Source organism: Canis lupus, chromosome 31, assembly GCF_011100685.1.
Source record: "Canis lupus familiaris isolate Mischka breed German Shepherd chromosome 31, alternate assembly UU_Cfam_GSD_1.0, whole genome shotgun sequence".
Lineage (NCBI taxonomy): Eukaryota > Metazoa > Chordata > Mammalia > Carnivora > Canidae > Canis > Canis lupus.
In genome coordinates, this window is record NC_049252.1 from 11,635,257 (window position 1) to 11,649,446 (window position 14,190).

Genomic DNA, 14,190 nt, shown 5'->3' on the forward strand with positions numbered 1-14,190 from the left:
TGGGTAGGAAGATGGAAGGCACCCCCACGAGGAGAAGGGCAAAGCCCGGAACGCGGTGATCTTCCCACCGTCCCTCGCTGTCTTAGGGTCGCCGCCGGGACCCGAACTGTGGCCGGGCGGTGGGCGGTGGGCGGTGGGCGGTGGGCGGTGGGCGGGGCCCAGGGGCGCGGGGGGCGTGGCCTCACGGCTCGCCCCGCCCCCGGCGCGCGCGCTCACGTCGCCGGCCCCGCTCCCCCGGTCCGGGCGGCGCAGAGAAGCGACGAGAGGGGGCGCGGTCTGGAGGCTTCCTCCATCCTTGGCGGAGACCGGAGGGATGTTCCCGCCTCAGGAGGAGGCCGACAGGACGGTGTTTGTGGGGAATTTAGAGGCCCGAGTTCGGGAAGAGATTCTTTACGAGCTGTTCCTTCAGGTATCGTGGGCGGGCGGCGGGGCCGGGCCGGGAGCGGCGGCCGAGCGGGGAGCGTCGAGCCGGAAGCGCAGCCCGCGGGGCGGGGCGGGGCGCGGCGCACCTGGACCATCCGGAGCCCGGCCCCTTCCTCCCTCCCCCCCACTCTGTGCCTGGGTTTGTAATTTAGTTCCGTTTGGGCGCACCTGCCCTAGGTGAGCAGCTGGTGGTGAAGTGATGTAATATGCGCCCCGTCCCCGTGCGCACTGTCGAGCCCGGGGGGGGGGGGGGGACGCCGTCGTGGCCCCCTCAGCCCCCAGCCCTGAGTAAGGGCTTCGCGGAGGCCCCCTGGGCCTTGGGTGTCTCCGGCAAAACAGGAAACAGCTCTGTCCCTGCCCTGCAGGTAACTAGCAGGCTCGCGCCTTCCATCCAGCCGACTGATTGTCTAGACTGTGAGGTGTCGCCCTGTACATCACTTGTCCCCACCCCACCCCCAAGCCCCTTCCTGTGGTGCGCGGTTTTGCTCCAGTATAAGTGCGATTTAATGATTCAGACAGCCGCATCATGACTATGACCAGTTGATTCCCTGGGCAGTTCCCTGTATTTCATACCAAGCGGACCTTTTGGAAACTTTTCGAGACTCCGGACCTCCATGAGTAAGCCTCCTGTCTCCTGTAAACGCTCACCTTTGTATACACCTGGGTGTCCCTTCGAAAGCGATGGACCCCTCCAGCCATTCATCGAACCGTTACGTGGCAAACCCGAAGTGAGATGCTGAACATAAAATTTTTTTTAAGTTTTTTTTTTAATTTTTATTTATTTATGATAGTCACACAGAGAGAGAGAGAGAGAGGCAGAGACACAGGCAGAGGGAGAAGCAGGCTCCATGCACCGGGAGCCCGACGTGGGATTCGATCCCGGGTCTCCAGGGTCGCGCCCTGGGCCAAAGGCAGGCGCCAAACCGCTGCGCCACCCAGGGTTCCCTGAACATAAAATTTAAGGGGTAGTGCTTGGTCTTTCTAAAAGGGGGAATTTAAAATTATCACGATTTAGAATGATCTAAAAAGAGAGGTCTATGTAATAGTGAAGTTGTCTGGGAGTATGAACTCTAGTAATGTCAGCGATGTGACTTTGGGCAAGTAAATGAGTATCTCAGGACTGCAGTTTCTTTAAATGCCAAATGGTACTAATAGCATCTATCGTATGATGTGGTATGAAGATTAAATAAATGAACGCAGGTAAAACAGAATTGAGCTTGGCGTTTCTAAGTGTTTGCTGCTGCTACTGTTAATGCTAATAGTGGTACTATTACGAATACTAATCTCAAGAGAGCAATAAGGAATGACTCCCCCCCCCCCCCCCCCATCAGAATACTGGCAAGTTCCAAGGGAGACCACAGCAAAGCTAAATTTCTAGGACTGAGGGAGAGTACCGGTGGTCAAAGTGTTCTTTACATAGTTTTGGAAAGACCTTAACGTTGTTTCAGTCTTCTGTTACAGATACACACAATTTGAGAAAGAGAATCCCCCACAGTTCCCTCTCCTGGACATAAAACTATTATTTGAAAAATACTGTTGATTTTAAGGCTTTTATGCTTGCTTTTCTAATTTGCCATCTTTTTTTTTTTTTTTTTAAGATTTTATTTATTTATTCATGAGACGCACAGAGAGAGAGAGAGAGAGAGGCAGAGACACAGGCAGAGGGAGAAGCAGGCTCTGTGCAGGGAGCCTGACGTGGGACGATCCTGGTCTCCAGGATCAGGCCCTGGGCTAAAGGCGGCGCTAAACTGCTGAGCCATCAGGGCTGCCCCTAATTTGCCATTTTTTTTTTAAACTTGCCCTTTTTAATCTGCTCTGATAGTTGTCTTTCCTATAGTTATTTCCCCCAATATCATTTGAAACTTATCACTCTAACACCAAAAAAATGTAAAGAAAAAAAAAAAAGGAAAACAGAAAGAAAGAAAAAACTTTATAGTTCTTTTTTCCCTGAAGGTTTCTCTCATGGTTGAACCTCCAAAAACAGAGGGGAACTGGTGAGGAGGTTGGGGATAGACACACAGGCCCCAAGGCCTTACTTAATTTCTAGTCAGTAGGAATTGGATTGATACTAATTGCATGGATCTACAAGATACATAGGTAGATAGATAGATGTTATATATATATAATACATATATGTATAATCTTCTCTGTTTTTTCTTAAAGGTTTTATTTATTCATGAGAGGCAGAGACATAGGCAGAGGGAGAGAGAAGCAAGCTCCATGCAGGAGTCAGATGCAGGACTTGATCCTGGGAGTCCGGGATCACATCCTGAGCCGAAGGCAGACGCTCAACCACTGAACCACCCAGGTGTCCCAAAATCTTCTCATTTTTTAAATAATTTCTACCTAAAGAAAATGTTCATTTTTTAATAGATCAGGCAACCAAGCATATGTGTTTATTTTTGCCTAGATCCTTCTGTATTCTGGAAGGATTTGCTAAAGTGAGGTGTCCTTTAGAAAGGCTTTTTAAAACACGTGAACTTGGTCTTCAAAAAAGACTAAAAGATGATGAGATTGTTACTGCAAACAAGTCTTGTTGAAATCTTTATTTTTAGAAATGCCTTGGTATGGGACGCCTGGGTGGCTCAGCAGTTTAGCGCCTGCCTTTGGCTCAGGGCGTTGATCCTGGAGTCCCGGGATCGAGTCCTGCTCTGGGCTCCCCGCATGGAGCCTGCTTCTCCCTTTGCCTGGGTCTCTGCCTCTCTCTCTCTCTCTCTCTTTCTCTCTCTCTCTCACCGCGCTGTATCCTCATAAATAAATAAATACAATCTTTAAAAAAAAAAATAAATGCTTTGGTATATCTTCAGATCTGTAAAATTCAAAACCTATTCAAAGCATATTCTGTTTGTGATTTCATACATTTAATATCTGTAATAGAACAGTACTGATTAAAATTAGTTTTATTGTGTATATCCTTTTACTAGTTTCTTTTAAATTTCTGATTATCCCTTGGAAGTGAGAAAATCAGGTTTAATATCTTTGTACTTTTGACTAAGAAATACTGAAATACACATTTGGAGGAGAAAGATGATGAATTCAGTTTCAAATATGTTGAGTTTGAAGAACAGTCACACAGAGGTATCTTAGGAGGCATGAGTGTAAAAAACAGTTGTCTTGAGGAAGTGGTCCTTGAAGCCAGAAGGGAGAATGAGCTAGTCCCTGGGAAAGCAGAAAATGAAAAAAGATTGAATCTTAAGAGTAGCATTTTAAAGATGATAATGATACAGGAGAGTTTGGTTCTTGTCTCACAGAGTCAAAGAATGGATCTTGTGGACAAAGAGTAAGTAAAGCGATAGAAGTTTATTAAGCAAAGATACGGAGAAAGCTCTCAGGAAAGGGGTCCCGACAGCATTGCCACTGAGGGCTTTTTGGCAGGCCTTTTATTGGGAACCTAACCAGGGAACCCAAGGCCTTTAGATGTCTTTGTGCTGTCTCAAGTGATTGACATATGGCTGTTTTGGGGTCTGGTGAATCTCTGTGATTGTCTGGTAACCATTAGAGAGGGATACTACATAACATTTTGGAGCTAGGGAGCCTGGGCATATTTTTTTTTCCCCCTGTTTTTACTGTCTTACCTCTGTTTTCTTGGGATGGGTAGGAGCCTGACCCTGGACCATTCAGTGTCCTTGGGATTTATGGGAGCCTGACTTTGGGCCTTTCCCTTCTCTTTCCCTGACTAGCCCCATCTGTCCCTAACTCATTCCTACATCAATAATTAACATTTTTCTTCAGAATAAAAACTACTTTTAATTTATTTACACAACTCTACAAAGAAAAGTAATCATTAAAGTAAACGATTGAAAAGTATGAGCCATTCTCCATTAAATCATAGTTTATAATTCTTTATGAGTGCCTTCTGTAATCATTATCGGGGGGAGAGGGGGATACAATTTTTTTAGTTGTAATTAACACTTTTTTACAATATTTGACTCAGTGTTTTTTGTTTTTTCTTTTTAAGATTTTATTTATTTATTCATGAGGGGCACAGAGAGAGAGAGGCAGAGACACAGGCAGAGGGAGAAGCAGACTCCATGCAGGGAGCCCCATGTGGGATTTGATCCTGGGTCTCCAGGACCAGGCCCTTGGCTGAAGGCGGTGCTAAACCCTTCAGCTACCTGGGCTGCCCTGACTCAGCGTTTTTACTCTCTTTTGCAAATTATAGGTTATATTATCAATACAACCTGAATATTTTCAATTTTTTGTTTTATTCCTTTACTAGTACACAGTGGAATAATATTCTCCCATTGTTGAATTTAGAACCTTTCTAATTTTTCACTCCTATAAATAATATACCTACTTAAAGTCATAAACATAATAAAATATTTTTCCTTTGGGAATATTTACCAAATGGGATTATTAGATCAAAACACATGATAAATTAATTTCTCTTATCAAAATTTTTAACTTTGACAGGAAAAAACTAGGCCGTGATACAGTATAACAGTTTTTTTAGGCTCAAATCAACATCAGATTTGTCACTAAAGTTTACTTTTGAGTTATACACAGTTAATACGTATGGAAACAATGTAGTATTTTATTCTTAGATTTAAATGCTCTCAAAATTGTTTTTGTTAAGCTTAACTGGAGGGTAACATATCTTTTCTTTTAAGATTTGGAACTATTACCTAAAATTTTCTGTTGTTAACACCATGAATATTTCCTTGATGAGTCAAAAAATACCAGAAAGTGTAATGAAATACGATATTTGCTGTTAGGAAAATGCATTCTCGTAGCTACATAAAGCAATTATTGTTAACAAGATTTTTCTTAAGTCTGAAGTTGATATACTTGATTTATCTGAATGTAAAAAAAAAATCTTTAGATTTATGAGAAAATAATTTTTAAGTTTCTTATAGGCTGGGCCATTAACCAAAGTGACTATATGCAAAGACAGAGAAGGAAAACCGAAGACTTTTGGATTTGTCTGCTTTAAACATCCTGAATCGGTGTCTTATGCCATAGCTTTGCTGAATGGAATTCGTTTATATGGAAGACCAATTAATGTACAGTATCGATTTGGTAAGTCTTGCCACTGATGAATCTTCGGAGTGTGTTTTGCTGTTCTCAGAGGTGTGAACATTGTGTTTTCCATATAATGTAAGACCAAAAAAGTGTTCCTGTCATCTCTATTAAATTTTCTCAAAATGCAAGTAGACATTTGTAATGTTATATTATCAATTAGTATTGCTAATCCTATAGCATCTTTTCTGTATTAAAATTTAAAATGTCCTGTCTTAGTACCGCAGCCAGCAAGTAGTTATAATAGTTGCTCTTAAAAAAAAAAAAAAAAATAGTTGCTCTTGGCTACTTTAAGCAAATATAAATGAATTGCAGACATACAATTCTAGCGTTTTATACATCAAGGCTATTTGCTAATCTTTTTGTCATTGCTAATGTGTTGTATCAAATACCTGCTATTTAGAAGATGGAGTGAGTGCCTTAGCCATTCTCCTGGGAACACCATGCTCTACATACTGCCCTGGATTTAAGCCCCTGCAAGAGCAGCTAACTAAAAGCAGCTGCAGAGGGACCCTCAGTAACTGTAGAGGAAAGCTTCCAGGCATGAATGACCTCAAATGTCTTCTCCTACACACCTGCCAAAAACTGATGAGATACCAGAGGACATTGTCCTAGTACTCTACCCTTTTCATATTATGAGAGGCTGATAGAAGTGATGCTTATGGTTATGGTCCAGTGCTTGTGATGCTTACGTTGCTTCCCTCCCCTAAATGATTCAAGCTTATTGATTTATCCCTTGTTTTTTTCTTTTTCCTCTCATTATACAAAAAAACTATAAGAAAACAATACCTCATTGCAAATGAAAAGGGTTTCTCCTTGTGTTTCTTTTATTTACTTTTTTAATGTCTTTGCAAAGGTAATTGGCTATATCATGCTTTCAAGTACTGTTTGGTTAAATCACACAGACTGGTGCAATGGCCAGGATGTACTACGTTCTGATGCATCCCAGCCAGCTGCTAAGCATCCCCTCTGTAAAGTCGCATCCACTTTTGCCAGTGTAGTTTAGAGAACTCATGCATTCTACACAAGATGCAGATAACATTGATTTTTATCATTGTTAGTCTGTAGAAGAACACAACATCATGTGTCTTACGGTCTTATGTCAATATCATTCGTCTGTACAGCCATCACTTTGGCCAAACTTGGTTTATAATTTAGTTATTTGTATTAGTGTAAACAATCTGTAAATATCACTTGTGAGATCAAAGATATATATGAATATATCTTTGCATTTTATATGACTAAGGAATTTTAACCAATACTATATCCTTTAGGGTTTGGAGTGTTCTATGGTTTAACATTAGAACTCAAAAAAAATTGTGCCATTAAGTAATCTGTTATTCTGTTTCTTCTATAGGGAGCTCTCGCTCTTCTGAACCAGCTAACCAAAGTTTTGAGAACTGTATTAAGATAAATTCACACAGCTACAGGTAATTAAAGATATTTTTTCAAAAAAGTAAAGCAAATAACTGTTCTTATTACAAGAAATAGTTTTTATATATTCTGAACTATTGTAAAACCTTACTATTTAGACATGGGATTAAAATTAGGCAATTCACTTTTTTCTGAAACAATGAAAAGTGACAAAATATTTTGATTTAAAGTTCAGTTTTAATATTTTCAGTAGTAGGGTGGGAGAGATTTATATTTCTAGTGTTCTTTATGGTTTACCTTGTGCTCTTCATAGATGTTAAATCACTTAAGCATCCAAGGTGTCATTGTGGTGGATCATAGAGATGCTATTATCCATATCTTATACTTGAATAAACAAAGATGCAAAGTTAACTAATTTTCAGGGTCATAAAGATGAAAAAGTGATAGTTGCTAGGCTTCAAATTAAGCCTTCTGACATTAAGCCATTGTGCTATTTATTGTACTACTCTTTAGAACTTCTTTATGGTAATTTTCCATATATTCTAAAATTTTATATTGGCTCATTTCTTGATGGTATAGCAGCCTCTAAGGACGCTGTCAGGCAAACTATCCCAGAGGTCATGGAACAGAAAGGCTCTGAAACAAAATTGAAATGTTGAAATCACACCATTTATTAAACTAATTTAGAAGATACAGTGAAAAGCAACAGGAAAGATCCTGAATAGGTTAGCACACTTAGAGTTGGGTACAAGTGGGCCAGAGGACCAGGATGCTGTGTTCTGGTTATGCTAATACTTGTGTGCCATGTCTCTCTCTGCCACATCAGCCTTCCTCACTGCTAGTGTGGTTATGAAGGCTAGATTTGAGGTTTAATAAGGGTATTTATTCAGGTGGAAATTTCTTGGAGCTACTCTCACTCCCTTGCTCTCTCTAAGCGTCTTATGGGCAATATTCCTGACCACAGAAGTAACTTCCTGACCAGAAGTAACTTCCAGATGCACCCAGATTTTATTTTTTGAGACAGATCAAACACAAGAGCAAGCCAAGGGTGACATGATGAGGACTTGGTGTTTCTTTCCCTTTTTTGTCTCTTAAGTAACACTCTTACATATTCCATCATATTAGCTATTGAATCTATCTGTAGCATGTCTGACAGGATACTAACTGTTGGGCTGGCGAGACTGGGGACCTCAAAATGGCTGACCCGAGGCCAGCAACCTCCCGATAACGCCGCCTTGCCGCCCCCCCCATCTTCCCCCCACCATGCCACCTTGCCGCCCCACCCCCATCTTCCCGCCGATGCCACCTTGCCGCCCTACCCTAATTTAGCTTCCAAAGACCTGTAACCTTTGCCCTAACTGGAATGCCGCCCAGCTCCCATCTTCCTGCCGAAAACTCCTTATAAACCCCCCCCTGCGGTTTGCCTGGGTGCGAGTTCCCGGACTCGAGCCTCTCTGGGTCACGGAACCTTGCCCGGGAGGGCTCCCCATTAAAGCACTCTCGAACCTACTGCCTGGCTCTGCTGTCTTTAATTTTCTCCACCCATCATTTAAAAAAAAAAAAAAAAAAACCTAACACTAACTTATTTACTATGTATATTCAATATATATTATAAATTATGCCTGTATCTCCCAAGTGATTTGCTTAATTCTGTCCCTAACAGTTTCATCAGTGTCCCAGAAACTACTAGCTTACTTAGAGTTTATTACAAACATTTTATCCATCTTCTTTTTTTTTGTCCTCTGCAGCAGAACCAAATATTCTCATGTAGACTAACAGTAACCTAAATTATCTCTCTGAGGCATAAGAGAGTGTCTCCAAGGACTGGCAATTGCGCAGGCTTATCTATTGGAGAAGTACTGCAAAACCGCTAAGCCATCAGGGCTGCCCAAATTACCTGAATTTAAATCTTGCTTCTGCCACTTTCTTAATGGTATGACCTTGGACAAGTAATTTCACCACACTATAGCTTGTCTCTAAAACAAGGATAATACCTTGAAGATTTTTTTTTTTTTAAGATTTTATTTATTTAGGATCCCTGGGTGGCGCAGCGGTTTGGCGCCTGCCTTTGGCCCAGGGCGCGATCCTGGAGACCCAGGATCGAATCCACATCAGGCTCCCGGTGCATGGAGCCTGCTTCTCCCTCTGCCTAGGTCTCTGCCTCTCTCTCTCTCTGTGACTATCATAAATAAATAAAAATTAAAAAAAAAAAAAAAAAAAGATTTTATTTATTTATTCATGAGAGACAGAGAAAGGCAGAGACCTAGGCAGAGGGAGAAGCAGGCTCCCTGTGAGGAGCCTGATGCGGGACTGGATCCCAGGACCCTGGAATCATGTCCTAAGCCAAAGGCAGACATATGCTCAACCACTGAGCCACCCAGGTGCCCCAATACCTTGAAGATTCTTATGAGAATCAAATTTTATAATACATTCAATATATTTAAAATACTGGGCACATAGGAGGTATTCAGTAATACTTTCAGCCAATATTACCAAAAAGGAGGGCATGATTTACCACGTTGATGGGAGACATACTATAGACTCATGAATTGAGCCATATATATGAGAGCCTCTTCTCTTTTACTAGTGAGGAAACAAACCTCATTTTTCTCAGGAATTAGGAAGAAATCTGTTTGACAGAGGTAGAAAAATAAGCACTATAAGATGTCATAACTCTTATTCTATACTTATGTTTGACAAACTAAATTATCACAAATTCTAGGGTAGAAAATCAGAATTATTGTATATTTCATAGAACTACATTTCATTGGTAGTACTTTATTTTCTAGTATTTGTTATATTATAAAGGATGAATGAGAATAGGTTATGGTGTCCCAGAAGCAAGGTGTAGAGAAAAATGGTGTACATGTTGTATCTTTAGTCTTTCATGGGTCTTTCTTAGAAAAGGATTTTTTATGCTTTTATTGCCTTTATGCCTTCTGTTTTTAATAAATGGTTCCTGTATTAGTTTGCTAGGGATACTGTAACATAATCACAGAGAGGTACTTAAGCCATAGAAATGTGTTGTCTCACAGTTCTGGAGGCTAAAAGTCCAAGGTCAAGATGTCCATAGAGTCCATTCCATCTGAAGGCTATGAGGAAGAATGTTCTGAGTCTCTGCCTTAGTGTTTCCTGGTTATTTGGTAGTCTTGATATTCCTTGGTTTATAGATACATCACCCAGATCTCTGCTTTCATCTTCGTACGATGTTTTTCTGTGTATACCAGTCTTTAAATTTCCGCTTTTTATAAAGATAACAGCCCTATTGGATTAGTGGCTCATCCTACACCAGTATGACCCTCTTAACTAATTACATCTGCAACAACCTGGTTCCAAATAAGGTCACATTCTGAAGTGTTGGGGGTTAGGACTTCAACTTAGAAATTTTGGAGGAGGGATCCCTGGGTGGCGCAGCGGTTTGGCGCCTGCCTTTGGCCCAGAGCGCGATCCTGGAGACCCGGGATCGAATCCCACATCGGGCTTCCGGTGCATGGAGCCTGCTTCTTCCTCTGCCTATATCTCTGCCTCTCTCTCTCTCTCTGTGACTATCATTAAAAAAAAAAAAAAAAAAAAAAAAAAAGAAATTTTGGAGGATACAGATAAGCTCATAACTCTTGCCGATTTACGTGTGATTCATCTCTAGATGAATGCCCTAAGATTCACAATGGAAAGATAATGGTTTTAGAGAATCTGCAGCTGTTTTCATAATGGTGCTAGTCTCACTAGTTCTGCTTCTGAGGTCACATCTGCCCCACTCTATAATTTCTTTGCACTTTTTGTTTCTTTACTGTCACTTACTCTACACACACCTCTGGTCTCCTCCAAACTTGTCTCCAAATTAGACAGTTAATATTTTTCCCCTTCTTCTCCCTGAATCATCCTTCACATTCTTACTTCCTACATACTTCTTAACCCCATTGGTACATGGAAGGTGCCCTTTTAAAGGTTATCAGGAACCTTCTGAAAAATAATTCAGTAGCGTCAGTGCTTATTCCGTTTACTCTTTTATAACAACAGATACTAATTCCTTTTTCTTCCTTAGTGAAATTTACTCTTCCACTGGTTTTGTTTTGTTTTTCTTCCACTGGTTTTTGCGATGCTACTCTCACCACTCATAAATGGAATCTCCTATCCATCTGACGGTTCCCTGTTGTTCACCTACCCTCATCTTTGCCTCTACCTGCCTGTTTCACCCTTTCCCACAGCACACCTCCTTTCCTAAGGATTAGTAGTAGTCACATTAAAATTGTGGAATGCTGTGGAGCAAGTAAGCAAGTGAAGGCTAGCTACAGAATCTAACTAGTAATTGTGGCCTGAATTTATTAAACATCTTCATAGAAGCAAATATTACACTTATAAATGAAACTTGAGCTCACCACAGTTTTTAAATTAGAGATTTTTGTTATCTTAATTCATGTGTGAAACAAATCTGCAAACATGACTTTTTGGTAACATTAGCAGTCCATTTAGGAGCATAATTTCTAGAGTTAAATAGTGAAGATACCTTCAACAATAAATTAAGGAAAATTTTTATATCTGTAGAAAAGTGAATGTGCCCTTTGTGATTACAAATGACTTGGCTTTGCTCTCTTCATATCTAAGTGTCTTTTTCTTTATATACATATAACATTGTTTAACATTTTCCTGTCAGAAAGTCAGATGTGACTCTAAATATTGAGATTTCAATATGTAGCAATTAATAAGACTTAAAATACTACTTATGTCACTATATTATCAGCATAATATCTGATTATTTGTGTGTATGTGTTTAAAGTTAATCTTAACTGAGGTGTCTTAAAGAGGTTTGTAATTATAAGGAGGTTTTTCCTTTTTTTTTTTTTTTTTTTTAAGGAAAAAGGGCATTTGTGTGTAGGGATTTTAACTTTTTATTAATTTTTCTTTTACCTACCCAAAGAAATGAAGAAGTTGTGGGCAGAGCTTCCTTTCCCATGCAGTTCTTTCCAATAAATACTGCAGCTTTACCTCAAGGATATTTTTTCTTTCAGAAGATGGTAAGTTTGATATGCCTTTGGTTCAATATATAATATGATACAGACTGTGATGGAACTATGGTTCTCAAATCTAAGCCTGAGGTGAAGGCAGAAGCTGCCCTGAGCACTGTCCCCCCAGTGGCAGGCAGTCTGCTCTAACACAGTCCTCTTCAATCGCACACCTAGTATTTTAGCAAGTGTGTCAACACAGAAGGGGTAGATGGTAATGATGCTGCACCATGGTCCAAATAAAATATAAGTAGAGAGTCCTCATTTAAATTTAAATTTAATTTAATTTGGATTCTGAGTGGTAAATTACATTATTTCCAAAGACTCTCAGAAATAGGTTCTGGGCTAGAAATCATAATTATAGTCACAATAAGTTAAAGGGGAACTTCAGGAAAAAAAATTTTTTTTTTCCAACTCCTCATTTTATACATAATAAATTGAGGTCCAGGGTTGTTAATCAATAGGCCCAACGTAACACAGTTGTTAGTGACAGATGTGGGACTATAATACAGGTATTGTGATTCAGGGTGTGATTGCTGTAAACATCCAACATATATGTGAGCTTCAGATTTCTCAAATAGCCATTTTCATTTTGTAAACATAAGGAATGGAGAATTTAACTTTTGGGAAAATTTTTTCTTAATTATAATGAGATATTTAAAAACAACCAGTTCTTATCCAAAACTGTTATTATCCTTCTTCCCAGCATTTTTTATCCATAGAAGAGATGAGAAAAACACTTACACACACATACACATGCACACAAGTTCATAATGTCTCTGAATCTTTAGTCTACTTTGAATAATTAGAAATTTGAGTTAAAAACAAGAGAGGTTCTCTCTATCTTAATTGTTGACAAACATGCTACATACCCTAGTGTGGCCATTAGCCACATGTGAAACTAAGGAGCTGAGTTCTTAGTCTTGTTTAATTTTAACTTTTATTAAAATGTAAAAGCAGATAACTTGGTTCAGTTATTAGAATATTTTTAAGAATATTTGCAAGAACTTGAGTATGTGAATCTACTTTTTCAGATGTAAATTTTTGGTAATCTAAATTCAGATCCAGTGTTTTCACTGAAAATGTAGCATCCAAATTGAGATGTGCTATAAGTATAAATGCACATCAAATTTCAAAGACTTAGCATGGAAACGGGAAAGTAAAATATCTCATTAATCTTTTACCTGTTAATTATTTACATGTTGAAATGACAATATTTGGGATATTTGGAGGTAAATAAAATACGTCATTAATGGCATCTATTTTTTTTCTATTTCTGTATCGCAGCTACTAGAAAATATGAAACTGTGTGTTATTGGATTATATTGTATTACATTTCTGTAAGGCAGCATCTGTATTGTAGTAAGTTGTACACGACCTTATAGGAAACTATCACAATTCTGTTGAGAAAAGTCACTGTTCTAACAGGTGGTTTAGTTGGCTTGTAGTTATTTGTATAATGTGTGTAAACTGTTAACTTTTTCTTTAACATTTTGAGCTTGTTTTGGTAATGATTGACTTTTTTCCGCAGCAGTGGCCTGCGTATAATCCAGCCCTCCAGCTTCCTTACTATGAGATGGCAGCATCACTTCCTAATAGCACAGCTGCGTCGTCTTCGCTAAATTGTGTTCCAGATCTGGAGGCTGGACCCAGCTCTTATGAACGGACTCACCAACAACCCAGTGACCCTGATCTTTATCAGACAAATAAACGAAAGCGGCAAAAACAAACCAGTGACAGTGATAGTAGCACAGAAAACAAGAGAGGAAATGAATATAGCCAAAAGTTCCGAAAGTGTAAGAAAAAGAAAAGATTTTAGCCTTATGTTCAAGTGAAATTTGTCTGCCCAGGTCTTCATTTTCTTTAAAAAAAAAAAAAAAAAAAAAAAAAAAAAAAAACCTGTATTCTTCTAAATGACCAACTTTGTGGCTTTCTTGTGTTTTTTGAAATATATAATTATCTAATTTGCTGGCTTTATGTGAAATGACAAAAATTTATAAATAATATGATGTAGTACTTTTTGTAATGGTATTTTTGACACATTGTCAACAAGAAATACACTCTGAGTTGTTATATTTTGGTATGGATTATGAAATTACATGGAATTATCAATCAGAAGTCACTTACTGAGCGCTTATGATAAGGTACCATGCTCTCCTAGACTGTTGCCTGTCCGGAGTGGTGGATTTTCTGAATGAAGCTAGTGTAACTATTTAGGAGTTACATGTTCCTAACAAAGACAAAAAAACAGGCTTTAGTTTCCTTTGTGAATAACATTTTATTTTTTATGTCCAAATGTGTTTTTTCTGAGCCTTATTTTCCTACAGGTTTATCTCATAGAATGAGGATATGTGACAGTGATACCAAAGGAAAG

General features: G+C 39.4%; 1 protein-coding gene across 6 annotated transcripts; it reads left to right on the forward strand.

The window, feature by feature from the left end:
- Positions 1-213: 213 nt before the first annotated feature.
- Positions 214-13,726, forward strand: RBM11 (RNA binding motif protein 11). Of its 6 annotated transcripts, none has more exons than XM_038581222.1 (6): positions 280-409; positions 980-1,151; positions 5,280-5,442; positions 6,800-6,872; positions 11,732-11,828; positions 13,348-13,726. In XM_038581222.1, exons 2-6 carry the CDS (start codon positions 1,038-1,040, stop codon positions 13,633-13,635), a joined length of 735 nt encoding a protein of 244 aa, XP_038437150.1. In that variant the 5' UTR covers positions 280-409; positions 980-1,037; the 3' UTR covers positions 13,636-13,726. The 6 variants fall into 6 exon arrangements, 5 of the variants coding, with proteins under 5 accessions (XP_038437152.1, XP_038437150.1, XP_038437151.1 ...); XM_038581223.1 differs by having other exon boundaries at positions 294-409; positions 939-1,151; XM_038581224.1 differs by lacking the exon at positions 980-1,151 and having other exon boundaries at positions 214-409.
- The last annotated feature ends 464 nt before the right edge of the window (positions 13,727-14,190 follow it).